General features: G+C 32.1%; 1 protein-coding gene across 1 annotated transcript in view; it reads left to right on the top strand.

The window, feature by feature from the left end:
• The window catches only part of LOC117178165 (icarapin-like), a 101,159-nt gene that overhangs the window by 55,544 nt on the left and 23,893 nt on the right, over positions 1 to 21,722 (top strand). The window contains exon 2 of the mRNA XM_033369443.1: positions 6,726 to 6,944. Coding sequence (XP_033225334.1) covers positions 6,726 to 6,944 — 219 coding nt within the window. The remainder of the gene's footprint in view (positions 1 to 6,725; positions 6,945 to 21,722) is intronic.

Here is a 21,722-nt window from a genome sequence, read left to right as displayed (position 1 = left end):
GGCGCATACTTTGAATAAAATATTTGTTATCATTCTCTTGAAATAAATGTGTTTTTTTCTTGAAAAAATACCGGTTTCATATGTATACACCTGGTAATAAGGAGCTGCAACTTCAAAGTAGGGTCCAAATTTCGACTTTTAAATTTGCAATTTAAACTATATGTTACGACTTACATATTTTTATGAGAATTGTTTTATAAATTATTCAAATAAATAATTCTGAGTACTGGGTTGGTAAATTTGTAGTTTCGATACTGTTTGCCTGCACAGTGCAATGGCGAGCTTCCACATCGAATGCTACTGCAGATTATCCAATTTGCATGGATAGCCGTCAATCCGCATACAAGACGTGGGTGTCAATTTCACTCAATTTACCATTGCACGGACAAGCTCGACTATCGTCAACCCTTGTCGATAATTCATGCGATTTCAATAAAAAAACTATTCCGAAGTGATGAATATTGGTAGTTTTGATCAATATTTTACTATTTAATTAGGGGTCGATAGAAAAACGTAAAGCCTTGGGGGAGGGAGGTCAACTCGAGCAATACCCTAATTTTAAACTTACACTTTCTATAGAAATAGCGTTACTTAGGGAGGAGTATAAAAATGTCAGGATAAAACGTTACGTATTATTTGAACGGACCCTTTTAGAATAGAAATAAAAAACAGCAGAACTTAATTCAGAAATCAGATATAAACTTAAAAAGGTAAGGATCAACATTTTGTACCTTATAGACACCCGATAATCCAAAAGAAAAAAAAATTCTAATAAATATTTTATAATTTATCTTTGTTGGCAAATTTACTTTTTTTCAAATCAAGCACATATTCCTTCACAAACACATTTCAATTTTTAATTTAAAAACGAATTCTGAATGGAATATTTAAACAGTGCTACGTGAAAATTTGAATTGATAAAATTGAATTCGAAGTGCTCGTGGCTAGCCTCGTGGTTTACAACTGCATTTACAACACGCACAGGACATGTCAGTTTATTCCCTTTTTTCTCCATTTCGCTACGTATTTCGAAAAGTTTAGGGTCACCATCATCAATTCGTGACCCTTCGAAAACTTGGTATCTGTCGAGAATTCTTCTATGATGTCAGAATTGTCAATAAAAAAATAAATTTGCAAACGATTCTAATGAAAATAATAAAAAATAAATTTGCAAACGATTCTAAAGAAAATAATGATTTTTTTAACAAAAGGTGTGATTCTTTAAAATTTTATTGATCTGAGGATCTCGCGAAACCCCGGATATTGGACAAGTTTTCGTTCTTTAGAACTCAAATCCTTCGGAAAAAATATATATTGAGCCAGTGTCGTACCCATAAAAAAAATTCAAAATCGAATTTAACCAACTCCCTTAAGTTAATTTTTAAATAAAATTACAAGAGTATCGAAAGATTTCTAAAAATGTGGAACAAATCTGAAAGTTTTTAAGGCCATTTTTTATTATAAGAGATTTTAAAAAATTTCAGGAATAATAACTCGAGCCAGTTTAAAAGATGTTTGAAAATTCTTCTCTTGGTAGAAATTTCACCATTTCGGTTAAAAATGAGATTGTTTGGTTGAAAATTAATTAATTTGTTAAAGTATTCAACTATTTTCTTGAAAATGTTATCTTGCCTGAAGGAATTTAACTGTAATTTGTTCAAAGTTCTTTTTTCATTGAACATTGAACTATTTTATTAAAAATATGTTTTTATTGTTTAAAAATTAAAAATATTTTGTTAAAAGTTCGTCTTTTTTGATCGAAAATTAATGTTCTTGGTTGAAAATTCATTGTTTTGGATAAATTCAACTTAAATTCATTTTTTATAACAAATTTATCATTTTAGTTGAAAATTCATTTCTTTGGCTGAAAATGTATTTATTTCATTGAAAGTACGTCTTTTGGTAGAAAATTAATCTACAGTCTTCAATAGCCTTCCCTTCTATAGCCCTTTCGAGAATCAATGTCGCGCCGCAGGTAGGTGAAACATGAGCTGCGCGGGGTGCGCAAGGTCTGCGGTTTTCACTCAGGCAAGCACTCAGGCGTGAACAAAGACGGAGCGGGCTATAATGAGTTAGTTGTCACCCACCGTCAGCCCCAAAATCAGCGCTGTTGTCGTTTCACTGTATTTAGTTAAAGATTCAACTGCGTATGGTTAAAAATGAACTTTTTGTTGAAAGTTAATATTTCAGGATTAAAACTCTAAAGTATTTTGTAGAAAATACGCTTGCTTTAGTACAAATTTAATCCTTGGTTAGAAACGCAAATGGTTGAAAAACAACTATTTTTTGTTTTGAAGATTCAACTATTTTGTTGAAAATTCTTCTTTTTCAGACATAATTTAAAATTTGAAAAAGCGTGTGCATTTTTTATTAATTGTGGATTGTTGTACATTTCGAGACTAAAATTCAGAAGCGTTTTAAAAATTGTGAAATGTTTTAAGAGAATAAAAATTATTTCTTGGGATTCATGGATAAATTTTATATAATTTCTTATTTCCAAAAATAAAATCTAATCTTGAATTAAAACAGATTTCAAATGATTTCCAGATATTTCGAAAAACTATGTAGAAAATTTTAAAGCAAAAAAATTCAATTTGACAAGATTACAAAATTTGAGAAAAAATTTAAATAAGTTGAAAAGTTGCGAAATTTTGGAAAAATAAAAAAACTAATTTAACGCTTATAGATTTAAAAAAAAATAATGTAGATTTTTGAAGATTACAAACAAAAATTGAGACATAGCTTGTAACTATTATCAATATAAAAAGGCTGGTCATAGTTGCACTACAAGTCACTTAGATATTAATTATGACCAATAATATAAAAAAAATGTATGTCACTCAGAAAAAAATATTCATTGTCTCTCAGTGAAAAAATGTTCTTTTATACACATAAATTTCTTGCAATGCAAAGAAATTTGTTGTTCCAATGAAAAATATTCTTTAATTTAACATTATTTTCCTGATTTTGAAGAAATTTTTGGTTAAATTAAAGAAGTATGTTAAAGCACGGGTTTCTTTAATTCAAGGAAAATATTTGTTGACTGTATTTTATGACCTCACCAATCATAGATGAAGGTCTATGCATAAAAATATAAATGAAAAAACAAATATTTTTCAATTTAATTTGTTGGGATATTCAGAGTTTTATTTACATGGTTTTATATTTATACTGTATCTATATTGGATGAAATTGTCATTTATCCGTCTTTTTCGATTTGTATTAAATTCTGTGGAAGCTATCCGGAATGGCAACAATCAATTGAAACACATTTTTACGGAAATTTGTGAGAGCATATTTTTCGTGTGCCCCGACCAGTGATATCGAAACGAATATAACGTTCCACACAGTACTCGAGTAGCCGCAGGCTTTACACAAACACGAAAACCAACTACAACAGCAAACTTTACGAAATACGAATCATCCCAAAGATACATCTTACTAGAGTACAGTATTTAACATTAATATTTATTTATTTAAAAATACACAATAAAAAATCTCAATAAAAAAATCTAACATGTGTTGAATGAATAATCTAAATTAACTGCTTTTTGTAACTTTTTTAACATAATAATCGACTTTAAACGCTGTAACGGATTCCGCGAGAAAGAAAAGCGAAATTAATGAGTGAATTTTTAGTGACCTAACAAACGGAATAAGGCACATTTTTGCGGCATTTTTGTTCCCTTTATGAACAATAAATACCAATAGGTAATAATAGTTAAGAATAATTAAAAATTGGCTCACTTGTAGCATCTTTTGTAATTTATATTTTTTCGTTTCACCCTCGGTGGTAGCTACTTGTTAGGTCTTATGAAAATTTTCTGCAAAAAATTTGTGTACATTTTCAAGTAAATAAATGTAGCTTTCGCACTAACTGAACTCCGTCCAAATGGATAGTGCGTAAGACACTTCTTTACGTAATTTATGTGTATTTGAAGCAATTCGAAGCATCCGTTAGCTAGTTATCGTGCCTATATACCGTTTTAAAACGAAACACGATGAAAAGCGGTTTCAAGTTTTGTGAAGTTTAGAATATCATCACATGATGAAATTTAAAATTACCATTATTTTTCCTCATGTTCAAGAATTAACTGAATTGTTATGAATAAATGGAGTGAAAAAATTTACAACTGAGTGGTTTTATCAAAGAAAACATTTTTTTGCGATGAAAACTGCTATAATTTATTGTTAGTATAATAAGCAATAGTGGAAATTAATCAAAAATATATCCTTGGTATTGTTACAAACAACTATAATAAAGTTCACTAGTTACTGCATATCTGACAAGTTCCTTTGAGTGGAATTGCTTATTATGTTTCTTTATAAATTAAAACATTAGACATGGCCATTAACAGTTTTCCGAATGCGATGCCACAATTTTTATATACAAATTGTATAAACAATGGCACTTTTGTTTATTAGGATGACTTTTTCCCAAATTTCATAAAATTTAACAAATAAAATTACCAACATTTTCCCCTATTTCGTTCTGCAGAACATAATGAAGATTAATAATGATTAACTCATATTTTTATACTTGTTATAACAATAATAATTAAAAAAATTTCATCAACTTTCACAATTAACTATTGCACTAAAAGTAAATTATAACAAGTTTAGTTAACACCCAACTTTTTCTTTGACAAAATCACTCGGCATTTCGCTGTTTGAACTAAAACATTATAGCCCGTGCAGAAATGTTGGCATGGCGCAAGCAGGGTCCAGGCTTGGCAAAACTAGGCCCTGGCCTGATGATCTAGCCTGGGTCGAGCTCGAATGAAACGCTAAATCTGGCCAGAGCCAGGCTTGATCTTGCTATTCTTTATTTTCTTAATTAAAAGTCGAAACTATGCCAAAATATTTTTTATTTTAATTAAGGTTGACAAATGAACTTACGGAGGTTCAAGTTTAAAACATTTTCTCCAATATAAATCAACTTTCCAATTTTTGGTATTTCATTCATTGTCTCGCCATGTTCCGATTCTTCATCATCATCTGCATCATCAAAATCTATATACAATAATTTCTTAATTTCCGTCCGTCATATTTGTTCTATAATAAAAATTTTTAAACATCATTATATAAATTAACAGCGTATTTACACTTTATAATTCAACGAAATTGTTTTCTCATATTGAGGGGAGAAGTCATGTGCAATGTTAATATGAAAATATTATTTATAATTAATAGAAGTTCTTACTTGAACCTGCTTGCACTTTGATCGCGTAAGTATAGGATACTGCTGTTTGCTCGATGCTTCCGGCCATCTGCCGTCAATTTTAGGAACTTTTTCATTAGCCGGGCCCAAGCTCAGTCCATTTCGAAATTCCAGCTTAGCCCAGGCTAGGCGCCCCCAGCCTGGCCCAATACTGGAAACATGAAGAATCTTGGCGATTTATGCACGGGAGTTATTTCACTCCAGATTATTTGCAACTTCATATCTAACAGTAACTTCAACCGCTGATTCTGAATCTGAAGTCAAAATTGTTAATGTTTTACTGAATATGATGGATTCAAAAACTAAAACTTTTTGATTGACCTACATTTACTGTGGGGAAAAATTGCACCTTTACATGATATAACGAAACCTGACATTGAGGGTTTTTTGGGTTGCTTATTACTTTCAAGTTTTCAATCGGTCATTTTAAATTCGCCATTTTATTTTTTTTCACTTGGATTTTAGATTCGAAATGAGTGACCCCAAAAACCCTGACTATCAAGTTTTATACAAATGAAATCATTTTTTAAGTTTTCATCCCGCAATTTTGGTTCCCGCTTTTTAGATTTTCAAATTTGAATTTCGATCTAGAATGCAGCGATCTTGGAAACCCCCGAGTATCAAGTTTTATGCAAATCAGATCACTTTTTGATTTTCCGATCTGCCATATTGAATTTTTAATTTAGATATTGTATTCCAAATCGGTGACACCAAAATCTCCTGAATCTCATGTTTTATGCTGATAAATTCACTTTTTGAGTTTTAGATCCATCATTTTGGATCCCGCATTGTGAATTTTCAAATTTGGATTTCATATTCGAAATCAGATATATCAAAACTTCTGAGTATGAAGTTTTATTAAAATCAAATAATTTTGTAGTGTTCAGTTCGCCATTTAGAATTTTGGATATTGAATTTGAAACAAGCGACCCCAGAAACGCCCGAGTCTCAAATTATATGCACCTCAAGTCACTAATTATATGCATCTCAAGTCACTTTTAGATTTTGGTACGCCATTTTTTAATTTTCAAGTTTGGATTTTGAATTTGAAATTAACAACCCCAAAAACCTCACAGCATGAAGTTTCCTTGAAATTGGACTGTTAGAAAAGTATATTCTTCAAAATGGTTAAGCTGAAAGTGGTGAAATTTGTATTTTTACTTTTATCCATTAAGTGTTGAAGACGTGAGTAGTTTAAAAACGGTAACAATTGAAGAGATAAAAAATTATCTGGTAATTTGAGAATTTTACACCCTGTCCGAATATTGGCTTTTCGATATTTTTTATGTTGGCATTTTTTTTTATTCCCGCCTGTTAACTGATTTATGAAAAATCGAGTTGTATTTATTTTGCAATATTTTCACCCACTTCCGTAAAGAATTCTAAACATTCGGAATTTGCTCGCAGAACCAATTAACTATTTTCCTTTCTCTTATTTTCCGTTGAGGATTTTGTGAGCCTCCAATAGACGATTTATCAAGTGGGTCCTTTCTTTTAATTTCAGGAGTAGCGCCTGATTCTGCTGAATCGAGCGAAGCAAGCGACAAAAAGAATACGGACACGGTTCTGGTATTGCCAGGAAGAGGCAATGTATTTTCGAGCTCCGTCTTCGATCTGCCGGCTGAAGAAGAATTTGAAGACGACGGTCTTGAAGGATTCCCTGGATCTAGTTACTTCCCCTTCCGTTCCAATGTCTTCGATGGATTCTTCTCCAGTATGCAAAGTAAGTTTTTTACACTTCAAATACAGTTTTATTTTTGTTTCAATCATTTCAAATCACCTAAAGTCACTGAAAGTCACATGGTGTTACCTAAAATCACTTGAAGTTACGTAAAATCATTTTAAAGTCGTCTGAAATAAATTGAAGTTACCACAAGTCTGTTGAAATGGGGAATATTGAAATATAAGTGACTTAAAATCACTAAGGTCAAGTGAAAGCATTTAAGGAGGTACCATTGCTACTGCCGAGATCATTCGACTACGCAGTCGTAATACCTACACTCGTATGACTTACTGAGTTTGAAATCTGGCAACATCGTGATCGCGTCGCCGGCGACATGAATCAACGGCTGACTGAGATTTACATTGATCGCGCCTCGCGATGTTGCCAGATTGCGATAGTCAACGTTGAGAAGCACAAGTTTCGTAATTTTTTTTTTTTTTTCATGCATATGCAGGAACCAAATAGTTAATATGATTTTTAAACCTCAATTTTAAAATACTTGTTTTTCATTTAAAAAATTATCAATGATATCCTAATGGTGGTTACTTTTAGTACTTTTGATGATCATATTTAGATATCATGAAAATTTGGTTGAAATAGTAATGAAAATTCTTGTAGCGACGGTACCTCCTTAAAGTACATTTGAGTAAGTTAAATTTTATAATGTTATTTTTACTCGCAAGCAAAAGATGTAACGCTAAGTCATCCAAATTTGTTTGAAATCATAGCAAAGGGCTGTTACACTTCAGGGAATTCCAGCAAATCAGGGAGAATCAAGGACTTTTCAACTAATCAGGGAATATCAGAAAAAACCTCACATAATGAGAAATTTTTGATAAACTAAGGTTAAAGTTATATTTAATATTTTGTTAAAAATTCAAGAATTTTGTTTAAAAAATCATTATCTTGATTGCAAATCTAACTTTTTGTTGAAAATACGTCTTTCTGGGTTTAAAATTCATCTATTTTGGTAGAAAAATCTTTTTTTTTTTATTACAAAGCATAACTGTTTGGTTGAAATATAATCTTAGGTTACCCTAAGTGTTTTGAAACATGGAATATTAAAACATAAGTGTCTGAAAATAACGAAGTTGAAGTACAATCCATTAAAGTCACCTAGATTTACTTCAAATCTCACAATATTATTTTTAGTAACAATCACTTTAGGTTGCATGAAATCATTTGAAGTCCCATAAATAACTAGATTTGACGTTAAGCTATCAGAAATTATCTAAAGGCAGGGAATTAAATTGTATTATTTTATTGAAGATTCAACAATTTGGATAAAAAGTCACTCTTCTTGGTTGAAAATTCAACTTTTTTGTGTAATATTGTTCTTTCCGTGTTGAAATTTCTTCTATTCTATTTTTGTTTGAAAATTTATCCTTTTTAATTAAAAATCCATATATTTCGTTAAAAATAAATTTATTCAGTGGAAAACTTGTCTTTTTTGGATCATAAAAATATTATTCCGGTAACCAATCCGTATTATTGAGTTGAAAATTCAATTTTTTATTTAAAAATCATATTTTTAGGTTGAAAACTTAAGTTTTTTGCAGGGAAATAGTTTTTGGTTTGAAAATTCGACATTTGCGGATTAGATTTTTCTTCTTTATTTACTGAAGAATCTTTCTTTGCTGATATTCAACACTTTCGCTGAAAATTCCTTTTTTTGGTTTAAAAATTAACTATTGAAACTATTGAAAATTTAACTATTTTGATCAAAATTGGTTTTTTCATTTTTGAAAATTAATTCTTTTAACTGAAAATTTAATTCCTCTATTTCACTTTAGAAATTTATATCTTTGATTCGAAAACTCAACTATTTGGTTAAAAATGCATATAGTTTACCTTACGTAATTTGTGGATTAACCCTTATACAATTCTCTATGACTGTTGTTACTAAAAGTCTTTAGGACAAATTATGAAACAAACCCTTTTTGTATTAACGTTCTTAATTTTCGAGGTGTAAGGTTGTTTTCATATATAAAAGACAAGTTTATAACGGGCACGGAAAATGAAAAATTGGCCATTGAAGAGTCAGGGAATTTTAAAATCGATGTGTATACACTGTCAGTACCAGTAAAAAAAATTGTCGGTACCGGAAAAAAAATTACCGGTACCGACAATTTTTTACCGGTTTTTTTAGAAAGAATATTTCTATCAAGGTATCGGCAGGGCGCGCATATTCATGGAATTCAATGAATTCATGACATTCAAGGAATTCATGCAATGTAATGAACTTAGTGGCTAGCCTGCCGCGCCGGCAACATTTTTAATTGGTTTTTTTTCCTTTTTCTTTTTTTCTTCAATTTTTTTTTTAAATGGTATAGTGATGTATGTAGATGCGCTGATTACAAACCTGGAATGAAAACACAAGCATACGAAACGGACTTTTACGCATTTTAGAGTAAAGCCATGTAAATGAGGAGTTATTTTGATAGTTTTTGGCTTTTGACGCGTTTAACGAAACTTTCTATGTATAAATCGCACTTTATCGTCGATTTTCGACTCAAGAATTAATATTGACGACTCGTGGAGGGGGGCGGAAATGCACCCCTGTGACTGGTCACAGAAATAATTTTGATCGCACCCATACCCCTTCTGACATCTCGTGGGGGCAGAAAGGCACCCCTGTGTCATAGTCGCAGAAATAATGTAAAGTCGCACCCCTACCCCTTTTCCAATGCCACGTGGGGCTAGAAGGCACCCTAGGGACTGATCAAAGAAATAATGTAAGGTCACAACCCTACCCCTTTTCCAACGCCGCATAGGGGCGGGAAGGCACCTCTGTGAGTGGTCAAGGAAATAATGTAAGGCGATTTTTCACGGAGATATCGAAATTTAAACAAAAAAGGACCCTTTTGTCTTTCATCAACGATATCTCAGCAACCAATGGTCGCACGGAAAATTTAAAGGCAATTATGAAAACTGTAATAAATTTCCTACAAGATTCTGCCACGATCTTGGATCAAAAATCCAACCTTGCAAACCTCCACGTGATACGCTTTGGGTAACGCTAGTGCCGGCGGTAGTGATAATTAAATTTTTTCAAGTTTTGGGAGCCTTTAACAAAATTTCAAGAAAAAAATTGGGTTGTACAAAATTTTTTTCGTAAATTTCAGCGGGATTTGCGAAAAAATAGGAAAAAAGCTCTACTTTTTTTATTTTAGTAATGATTAAGCCATGTTGAAGCGAAAAAAACGTGACCCTTAATTTTTTTTTAAAGTTTGACCGTTTGCAACAAGGAAACGGTTCATTAGATCGAAATGTAACTTCCCAGGGATTTTGGGGGTCATTCAACTGTAAAAGACACACTCAACATTAGTCATTTCATGAAAATTTAATACGGTTTGGCACGGTTGAATTTTTAATGCAAGATCGTGGCAGAATCTTGTAGGAAATTTACTGCAGTTTTCAGAACTGCCCTTAAATTTTCTGTGCGACCATTGGTTGCTGAGATATCGTCGATCAAAGGCAAAAGGGTCCTTTTTTATTTAAAGTTCGATATCTCAATGAAAAATGGTCTTAATGATGTTAAAAAAAAATTGAAGCTGAGTTTGCAGCCTTTTTTTTCTCGCACTACTTGTTAAAATTGCGCGGAACATATAGCCCCGAAATTTGTCTTTTCCAAAATATCTGAAAACTAGAAACATAAAGATTCAAAATGCTTTTTTTAAGACCTTGACACGACCACTTTTCACTGAGATACAGCATTCTGTAAAATCAGTAAAAAAAAGGATTTTTTTAGAGGGAAACGCCCCCCCCCCCCTGTATAATTTAATTCCAAATCCGAAAAAAGATATGCATGGGGAAAAATCACTTTTTTGAGTTTTTTTAATAATCTTTTAGGGTTGGAAAAAATGTGAGTGGAAAGTATGGGGGCCAGTTGAGAGTTATCCAACGAAGAGTTTCATGTATCAGACATATAGGTTTGACAGCCCTAACACACCTTTGCTAGTACCTGAAAACTACCCTTAAAACAAAAAATGTCAATTCTTCATGAAATCGACCTTTTGAGCACTGTGTTCTCATTTTTTGTTACTTAAAATTATTACCATGGGTCTACTGTAATATTTATTATGATTAGTTAATTAATTATTAAATATTGAAACAAATGGTCTAGTGGAATATTTATCAGTAGTAATTAATTACTAAATAATAATTAAGTTAATTGACTGGAACCAACTCCGTCAATGATGGAGTAAAAACCAGGCTTTGTCCAATATGTCGGGGCAGACTTGCTCTCATCAGATCACTTGATTGCATTATTAAAATGCGTCCGTGACTGATGATGTATACCGGGACAGCCCCGTGCAAAATAATTAAATAAAAATCCAACTCTAACCAAAAATGCCTTCGACATGTTAGGCAGTAACCATCTTAAATCTGTGACAACTTTTAAGTTATAATAATTCATTAATCTATCAGTTATATTTAAGTAATAATTTTTATTTAAAAAAAATTAATCAAACAATGTTGATAAATATTTCACTCAAGAGATATTAATAATATCTATTAAACAAATATTTAAACAAATTCCATTTGTTTAAATAATAAGAAATTAATAAACCAATGTTAATAAATATTTCACTAGACTAATAGTAATAATTTTTAGGGGTGAAAACGAATATCTAAAGAAAAAAATTATTTAAACAAATTCCATTTATTTAAATAATAAAAAATTGAATAACCAATGATAATAAATATTCCACTAGACCACTATTCATAATTTTAAGTAAAAAAAGACGAGAGTACATAGTTCAAAAGGTCGATTTCATGAAGAAGTGACATTTTTTGTTTTAAGGTAGTTTTCAAGTAGTCGTGGGGTGTGTTAGGGATATCAAACCCATATTTTTGATAAATGAATTTCTTCGTTGGATAATTCTCTACAGGCCGCCATATTTTCCCATCACATTTTTTCAAACACTAAAAAATTATTCTAAAAACTCAAAAAAGTGATTTTCCCCCACGGATTTTACATGGGAAACTTCAAGACAAAACCGGCATCTGTTAAAATAAAAGAATAAAAAATTACGGAATTCCTTTTTTCGAATTTGGAATAAAATGGGGGGATCGGTGCCCTCTAGCATACAAAAAAATTTTTCCATGCATTTTTGAACCACCCTAATGCACACATTGATGCAACATATTATGTTATAAAGAATATGCTCTTCCGTAAAAATATAAATTCCATTTCATTCAAATCTTGCTTTTTATATGAAATTCATTCAAGCTTGGACACTTTATAATTCAAAGCATTTAAACTTTAATGCTTTCAAAGTTAAAATTAGGTAGTCAAACTTCAATAATGCTTTAGAAGTTAAGAGCCTTCAAAACTTTAAACTTAAATCCTGATGCGTCTTATTAATATAGAATATTCTGCACTCCAAGCTTTCCATAAACAATCTTATGTAATTAAAAGCCTTCAGAAAATTATAAGTGTTTTATAACGCTGTAAAGCTGAAAAATTTCGTTTAAAAGAATCATATTCGACTAAATAATAGTAATCGTCATCTTATTAAAAAGAAGCACTATTTTGGGTGAAGTTTCTATAGAATTCTGTCGGAGCTCCAAATCGTAATTTCCATACAAATTGTGTCTGAATGAAATAGGAGCTGCACGGGGTGCGCGGGGTGTGCTGGGTCTGCGGTTGTTACACAGGTGAGCTCTCTGGCGTGAACAGACAATAGCGTAGCGGGCTATAGTGAATTAGTTCCCACCCACTGTCAGCCCTAAAATCGGCGCTATAGAAGAGTTTCACTGTATATATTACTTTATTTTTAATCAAACAAAAGTTGTACAGCAGTGCAGAAACCTAAAGCTTTTTTATTTGAAAAATGAATGAAAACGATGCAAACAGTTGACATCTATGTTGGCTACTATGTTAACAGTTATACACTTATTCACAATTCTTGATGTATTTGTCAAGTGTATGCAGCGCTTCTATTCAATTTTAAAATAAGCAGTCAACTTTCTTTGGATTTAAGCAAAATTAGTATAATTTAAAAAAAAATTTTAGTCAATTCAAGATTCCTGTCTGAAAGAATTTCGCCAATAAGGACTTAATTAGTTCAACTTTGCTGGAATCTAGCCAAATTCACTGAATTCAATCGTTAATCCAAAGGAATTATAAGGTTTAACAATTTTATCTATTCTTTTTACTGCGATTTATTTATGAATTCAGTTTTGTTTAAAACTCCATTGGTTTTGACTTGCTGTAAATTTTGTTTTTACTGCCTTAGAAAAAGTGTTGTTTTCTTTTTCTCCTGTTTTTATATTAATTTTTATTTATTTGATATAATAAAACTTACTAATAAACAAAGCTGTAGATTGAATACTTCGTAAAAATATTTTTGGTAATACTGAAAAAATTGTATATTTATGCCGTCATTTCGCAAACGGCATTTTTTTAGGGATTGCTCATCTGCAGTGGGCTGCATCAAGATTAAAGTTGTGTCAGTGTCACTCCGACTATGAGGCTAAAAAACTTATTTGCATTTTCAAACTCTTTACTGCTCGACTAGTGCGCCATATCGCGCGGTGGCAGGATTGCGAAAGTTTTTGTCTTACGTAAAGAAACTTCCCCCACCAAGAGAGCCCCCGGACCTATGTATATGACCGTGGAATGGAGAGAAAATTTTTAATCTGAATATTCAACTAATAACCGCAAATTATTACTAAAAAAATAGATTAGGTTAATTTTCAGTTGAAAACTTAATTTTCAGTTGAAAACCTAATTTCCGACTAAAAAAAAATAAAATTTCAACCAAACACAGTGAAACCCTTCAATAGCCCTCACTTCTATACCCCTTCCTAGAATTGACGCCGACGCGGGGTCTGCGTTTGTCACTCAGGTGCAAACTCAGGCGTAAAATAACAAAAGCGGAACGGGTTATAATGAGTTAGTTCCCACCCACCATCAGCCCCAAAATCGGCGTTATACAAGAGTTCCACTGTAGTTAAATCTTCAACCAAATACGATTAGTTAAATTTTTATTCAAAAGAAGTAAACTCTGAATCAAAAATATAATAGAAGACTTTTCATGGTTAATAACTTGTGAAGTCAGGTAGGTGTATAACTTCACTGAAGCCAATGGCGTGAAGTCACTAAATTCACTTAAGTCAGTGAATACTCCATCGGTCGAGTTGTTAAGCCCCCGAAATTACTCTTCAACGCAAAATAGTTACATTTTCTTATTTAGCTCTAATAATGAATATCTAATAATGAAAATAATGATGATAAAATAAAATCATTAATTTGATTTTTTTCAAGCATTTCAAAACAATTTTGTTAACACTGACAGACAGTAAAGGCCAAATAAATTAATATTAGAATGAAGAAAAAAAACTTAGCGATTTAACTATGGGACAGAAATCTAGATACTGAAGCAGAGCATCCGTAGGTATTAAAAAGAAGATTTTCACTAATAATAGCCAAGATATTAAAGGGCAGAATCAAAGATATTTAAGAAATATTTTTTAATTGTGCAAAAATTACCTGTAAAGCATGCCATTTTCTATAAAATGCAAAAGAATGTTAATATCGTAGTCCTCTGTTTTGAAAATCCAAATCCTCAAGCATTCGCCTTTTTGCATAATTATGCGATTTTTGTGTTAAACAGATAACACACTATTCAAGGCTAATATGAAAGATGCCTCAAGCTGAGTCCTCATTTTCTTGAGAAAATTATAAAAGATCCAAAAACATTTAATCCATTTTCCACCAAAACGTACAGTGCAATAGATATAAAAAAATCACAATACACACGATGAAAACTCAAGATAAAGACAAAATCTTTTGTCGCCACGCCACACGTCAGCGACCTTGCCCCGAAAAAATTTAGCTTTTTTAATATCTTAGATTTTAACTGTTAATATCACATATTTTATACTTTCAATATAAACAGATATTGCCCTTTAATATTTTTCATGTTGAATAGAAGATATCAGATAGTATGCCGTAATATCTATATATTATGGTTAAATATAAAAGTTTTTAATATATGCTTGTTAATATCTATTTTTCTCCGTGTATGGAGTCTTATATCCCTTGCTAACTCAATTATAGTGTTTGCGTGCCCCTTGAGGGACTTTTCCAAGTGATTAGTTTGGTATTTGCCCCTGGCTCACGAAACATATGTCATAGCATAGCGCAACATGAAAATTGAACATTGAACGGGGTGTATGCACGATCCGCGCAGTGCATGGCCTTAGATTCTTGCACTTACACCTATTGCTTATTCCCAATGGTTATTCGCTATTGGTACATAGAGTACATAGAGCACATAGATTCATAGACTCACCCACATTTCGCTTACGTGAGGATTGCGGAACATAACTTCCGGGCGTCTCTACCTGTGGTTTGTCGATAACTGCTTCCAATGCTTTCACGAGAACGTAGGATCGAGTTAGCTCTCAGGGCCTTCGAATTACCGGAACTTCAACTTAACTGAAATTCTATTGTCCTCCATCTCCATAGTCATTCGAATAATGTGACCAATTGTGACCGCTGCTAGCTCTTTAACTCAATTCCACTTCACTCACATTTCATTTAAAAACACATTTCTTTCTTTCTTTCTTAATTATAGAGTACATTTGTCAGATAAATTAGTTATAAGATTCGTGTTCATAATGGTAAATACAATATAAATTTATTGTGGAAATACATTTGTAAAGTCTTTTATGTCATATGAGCGCACTTCCCAAACCAAATATTTTTCGAATTTCTTCTAACTGCGGTAAATTTTAGTACTGCTGGACCCTGCTGTAGGTGTAAAATCATAAGCATGTTATTCCCTAAATATAAATCAGCAGTATGTTCAACCCTGATTTAGGTATAGAAAGAGTGGATACCTCTTAAGCTTGTAATTCGAAGCGTTTTTTTTCTTTTAAAGTGTACAATTCCCTCAAGCCACTTTCTATCTTTTGGAAGAATTTAAAATTCAATATCCTTAAACAAAAAATACAAAATTGTATACAATTTTGATTCATAACATTCAAATTTAGAAAAAAATATTAAGTGAAAACTTCATAAATTAAAAGATTCAAATCTATAGTTTTTGAAATAAAACTACTCTCATTGAAACATTCCTAAACTTCAAAATTTTATTTTTAATTGAAAACAATTATATTTAATATTTTTATACTTTAAATCCTTAAAAATTCAATACTCTTAAATTCAAATATTAAAAAGTATATACTAATTCAAATTTATAACATTACGAATCTTCACTCGTATCTTAACTGACAATTTGTAAATGATTTATAAGCTCGAAGAAAACACACAGTTTTTAGTATAACAAATCTTAAAAGAGAAGGGAAATTTAAAAAAATTGAATCTGGTAGGGCAAGACGAAAATTCCCATTTTTTATATCAAAATTATACAATATAAGAAAGTGTTTTAAAGGAAATAATCACTGTAATAGTCATAAAGATAAAATGTCGGGTTTTCTCAGTTTTTATCTGATTTTGCAACGGTATTGAAAACAATAATGTACAAAAGTTCTTAGAGATAGAAGATTTAAACATTTTCTATTCAAATTTACCTAATACGTCACATTCAAAAGCATAAATGAATAAAAAGGTTTCCTTCAAATATTAGAAACGGCTAATATACTTTTTTAAAGTCTTTTTTTATGCAAATAATCTAAAAGAAACACGCAGATTTATATTTTTCGACATTTTGACCTGGAGTTCAAAAATACAATTCTTTTTTAATGTCCTTGTGTGTGCAGGTCTGATAGAATTCGATCTAAATCGGCCATTTAGAAGTAGTTTTCTTGTGTTTAGAGGTTTACACAAAAATTACGTTGTTTATATGAAAAATAAATTTTCATATTCAATATACAACAATACGATATCTAGCTTTTTTGTTCGCCTCTTTGAGATGCATCGATCGACCTGTTGTTGAAACTTTTATAACCTATCAGTACCGATTCATGTAGATCGAAAAAATGGTTCATTCTATTTATATGAGATACAATTTTTTGGTATTCGTAATATGACAAAACTATATGTAGTGTATTTGCTCGTGTTCTTGAGACGCATCGATTGGCCTATTGTTGAACCTTTTATGACTCACTAGTATCGATTCATAATTTTAAAAAAATATGTGCATTCTGTTTATATGAGAAAAGCTTTCTTCATATAAGGTACAGTACTATACCTTACGTGTTTGTTCGTGTTTTTGAGAAGCATCGGTTTCCCAAATTGAGAACCTTTTATGACCTACCATAACCTACCAATATCTTTTTTTACTGCAAGATTATTATAACAACTTTTGTAAATTGGTCGAAAAGTTGAAAATTCAAAATTTGATCGTACCAAAAATTTTGGAAATCACCTTTTTTCAAGATTTCAAATTCTGTGTACTATTATTCATAGTACTCAGAACCTCAAACAAAATATCCCTATGACTTCTTTCTATAAAAAGAAAATTATCAGAATTAGAGCATTTTCAAAATCTAAAAAAACAAAATAAAATGAACATTTTGTGCCAAGTAACGCATGACATGAAAAAAAGTCAAGGGAAGAAAAACGTTGATTTTTGAAAGACCTATAAGATTATCATAACAACATGTCTAATTTGGTCGAAAATTTGAACATTCCAAATTTGATCGTACCAAAAATAATGGAAAATCCAAAAATTCAATTTTTTGGTCAAACTATGCAAGATACGAAAAAAATGATTAAGCTAAATTTGCGCGCCCTGGAAAGACCTACAAATATGTAATTAATCACTTTTCGATAGGACGTGTAATTTTTGTTTACAGTCGTAAAAAACAACATTAAAAATAAAATTAAAAAAAAATTGGATTAACGATACAAGCTATGAAAAAAATGAGACAAAACTTGTTTATCCAAAAAAGAGCTATAATTTTTGATAGGATACGTAGTTTTTGCTTTACTCGTAAAAAAATAACATTCAAAATAAAAATATTATTTTTTTTTGAAAAAACGGCATAAGTGCGAACTAAAATTAACAGACAAAGTTTGTTCCCCTAAAAAGATCTATAAATTTATTATTAATCATTTTTCGATAGGACGAATAGATTTTCTTTCAATCGTGAAAAATAAAATTAAAAATTAAAAAATTAAATTTTTGGAAAAAGGACAGAAAAGACGAAAGAGGACAAAGAATCCCATATAGAACCCTGTATCAGTTCCTGTATTAGACCATATGCAGATGCACAATAGTTTTTCTTTAATCGTAAAAAACAAGATTAAAAACATAAAAAATTATAAAAACAAGGAAATAAGAATTATTATGATTCAATTCGTATGCATATTATGAATTGTAATGATATAAATTGTTTGAAATGATACATGTTTCAGCGCAGCTTAGAATGCATTTAAGGAAAAATACGACACAATCATTAAAATAATCATGATAAATACAATTTGTGCTTTATTTTGCAATATTTTAATAAGCAATCACAGGCAGAGTTACATAAAAAATGTATTATATTTGATATGAAAGTGTTGTGTATGATGTAGAAAAGTTGACATTTGGGACAAAATCGAGTGCGAAGCACTAGATACGTGATCAGAATGTGTTCGTTAAAGCCGAAAGAGCTTTAATTAAAGAGAATTCTCAATCACAAAATTACACTGGCGGATGTTTTTAGACTTAATTTTAAAAGGTTTTCGCAAGAATATGCGAAAATATAAAGAACGAGATCGAAGCGCGACATAAATATACAATCGAGCGACTACAATTGTTTGCGCCTTGGAGACGCGTGGATTGATCTATTGACGAACTTTCGATAAACATTCTTGATCAATCAATATCTACTTCAACAGAATACTTCAATTGATATTTTGATGGGTTCTATTATTATTTTCTGAAAATAAGATTTTAGGTAGGTCAGAAACATAAACTTGAAAAATTTTGAAAGTTTCAATTTTTTCTTTTGTGAGGAAAATGAGAACAAATACATGCATCCATAACTAAACATTCATAGTACTTCGCAGCGGTATTTTAATTTTTTTTAAATAGTTAGCTATATACAGCAAAGAGAAACAAAATTTTCATACGTTTTTGACCATTAACTAATGCAGTGATTCTTATTTTAAAAGTCAACTTTCGTATATTGTTTCATTTCGATCTAAAAAAAAACTTTGGCATTTTTGGCCCGCCTTACTATCTGGATAAAAATATAAATTGTTCGAAAATATACAATTTTCAATTCAGATTCTTAATAGGTAAATAATTAAATAGAATAATTTTAGATTTAAAATTTATTAATTTATTAATGGTTCTTTTTTAATCTGTCACACTTTGATTTCCGTAAATCTAAAATTGTTCAATTTTAAATAAACTTGGTTTGAAAATGTTTTATTTGAATAGTTTCTTGTGTGTTCAAGGCCTTAACCCATGAGCTGCTGGCGGTACCGTATGGTACCACGCGTTTGATCTCTTTTAAATTAGTTAAATCAGTTAGGTTTTAATTATTTAGTTAAATTGTTAGTTGTTTAAGTAATTAGTTTAATTAGTTCAAGTTACTTAAAGTACTATAGCTGAAACATCGAAAAGGCGTTGAAAATCCGAGAAAAAAAAATTCCGCAGCTGATGGGTTAAATTAATAATTCTACCATTTTGATGGCTTCTACCTTGGAAATGTATTATAAATGTATTTGAATTTGGAGGTTGTCTAATTTTGAGAGCTTTAGGTTTGTATAATAATGAACGTTTAAGTTTGAAAATATTCTAAACCAAACTCTCGCTTTCAGTCGCCCCGTTCTCGGCCTTCCTATACGGAGAAAAATGGATGGTCAAAGTTAGATGGTCAAAATTTAGAGAGCCAGACAGTCTTTCTACATGGTCGAACGATCGTTCCAAATTTTTTTCGACATGGTTAAAAAGACTCTTATTTGTTCACCAGTCTGGCTTTCATCAGAACATCAGACTCACTATCAGGGATAACTAAGTTATCCTTCTCGGGGTGGTCAATACGCACATATTGTTTTCACTATTTTCGAACATCAATGGAGGAACAGATAAGCCACCGCGTATGGTCAATTGCTTGGTTTTTGCGCGTCAGTCATGCGCGTGAAAATTTAAAGGGTATCGCTCATTGGCTCCAATTACTCGTAGCATAACGGATTCGTAGACCGCGTGGTTCCAAAGTGATATCCGTTAAAAAAAACGGTTTTACCCACTATTCCCGTGTAAAATGAGTGCATCTATTGAGGATTCATTTGAAATATCTTATTCTGTAAGTACCTGTGTTAAATACGATCCTCTCAAATATCTGAGAAAGTCAGATCGACAATCCGTTATTGCCAAACCGACCCTTCACAAAGGTCGGATCAGCCAGCTTAAGACGACCGAAACGATGGTCCGAGACAATTGAGTCGGCTAATCGACGCTGAATAGCCGACTGTATACCTGCACCTGCTCCCGCAGCCAGTCGGCTATTCATTATGTAGTTCATTATGTAGCTATTTCAGGTGAAAACTGGATAATTATAATTAAGAAAACTATACAAAATACGTGATGAAATTGTTAATTTTATACCGACTATTGCTCAATGCTTAATTGTAATTTTATTTCAAATTATCTTGAATAGAAAAAGCACTGAAAAAGACATAAAATTATTTGATGCTTTTCCTTGCCTACTTTAAGAATCTGATAATTTTGTATGTAAGATTTCCATACTAACTCACTTCGTGTCACATTACTACATAATTTAAATTGTAAATGGCTTGACATTTATAATTAGAACTCTTTTTATTATTTTTCACTAAGAGCATTTCCATGAAAAATAAATGAAAAATCTCAATCCCTAAAATATATGATGAACCGGATGCATCTGCGCCTACTGGGCTGAAACACTCTAGTCGAATGGCCGACTGACCGCTTGTGGGCTGCCTTCATCCGTCCACTAGGCAAATGTAAGCAGATGCAGGTATACAGTCGGCTCGGGTTGCGGATAGAGGGTCCCTGTACCAAGGGTTTCTGCTGAATATGGTTACAAAAATAAATAGGCAGTCGCGGACAATTGTCCAGGGGTGGTCCCGAAGGAATTAACCCCCAAGCGGAAGTGTGAAAACCGTGCCGAAAGCTAAATGACACCTGGGTGAGGTGTCTAGAACGGTGACTCTGGGATACCGGGCGACCTCTCAGAGTACGCAGCCTTATCCTTGCATGCGGGACTCTACAAGGATGGACGAACCCTTTTCCTAGCTTCTCGTGGGAACAACAATGACAACACCAAACATAGTTGTAGTAAGTGCGGTTCAAAACAACAGAACGCGCAGGGCTAACGACAATGGGTCGGCCAACAATGCCGACCAATCTAGAGCTGGGGGAGCCAATGAAAATGGATTCAATGCGATGGATCGGCGGGATCTCGTGACCTTTGGGTGGACGGAGCAACTGAATCACGACTTGCTAGACTGCTACGATGCGAGTCTGGCCCGTGAACGGAGTTACATGGCACGGCTGCATGCTCTGTGGTGCGAGAAACACCCTGAGCTATCGCACTTTTCGCAGCAACGTCTGCGAAACCATACTGAACTACTCCGTAAAAGGGGCTATGTAAGCAGAACGCCTACTCTACCACAGCTAGAACAAGCCGGCAACAAAGAAAGAGAGGCGACACTAAGACCAACCGCGTTCAGGCATCCAATAGATAAAGAGCGATGCTTTACGACCCGGAGAAACATCAACACCAAGGTTTCTCTCAAGTCTAAAGATCTGGCTGAAATGGATGACAAGCTTCGTGGACATTTTTCCGGTGAATCCGACCTCTGGGCTATCAATTATTGTG

The sequence above is a fragment of the Belonocnema kinseyi genome, chromosome 8, assembly GCF_010883055.1.
Source record: "Belonocnema kinseyi isolate 2016_QV_RU_SX_M_011 chromosome 8, B_treatae_v1, whole genome shotgun sequence".
Lineage (NCBI taxonomy): Eukaryota > Metazoa > Arthropoda > Insecta > Hymenoptera > Cynipidae > Belonocnema > Belonocnema kinseyi.
Note: the sequence above shows the minus strand (reverse complement) of the source record. Positions and strands in the feature narration are given on the sequence as shown.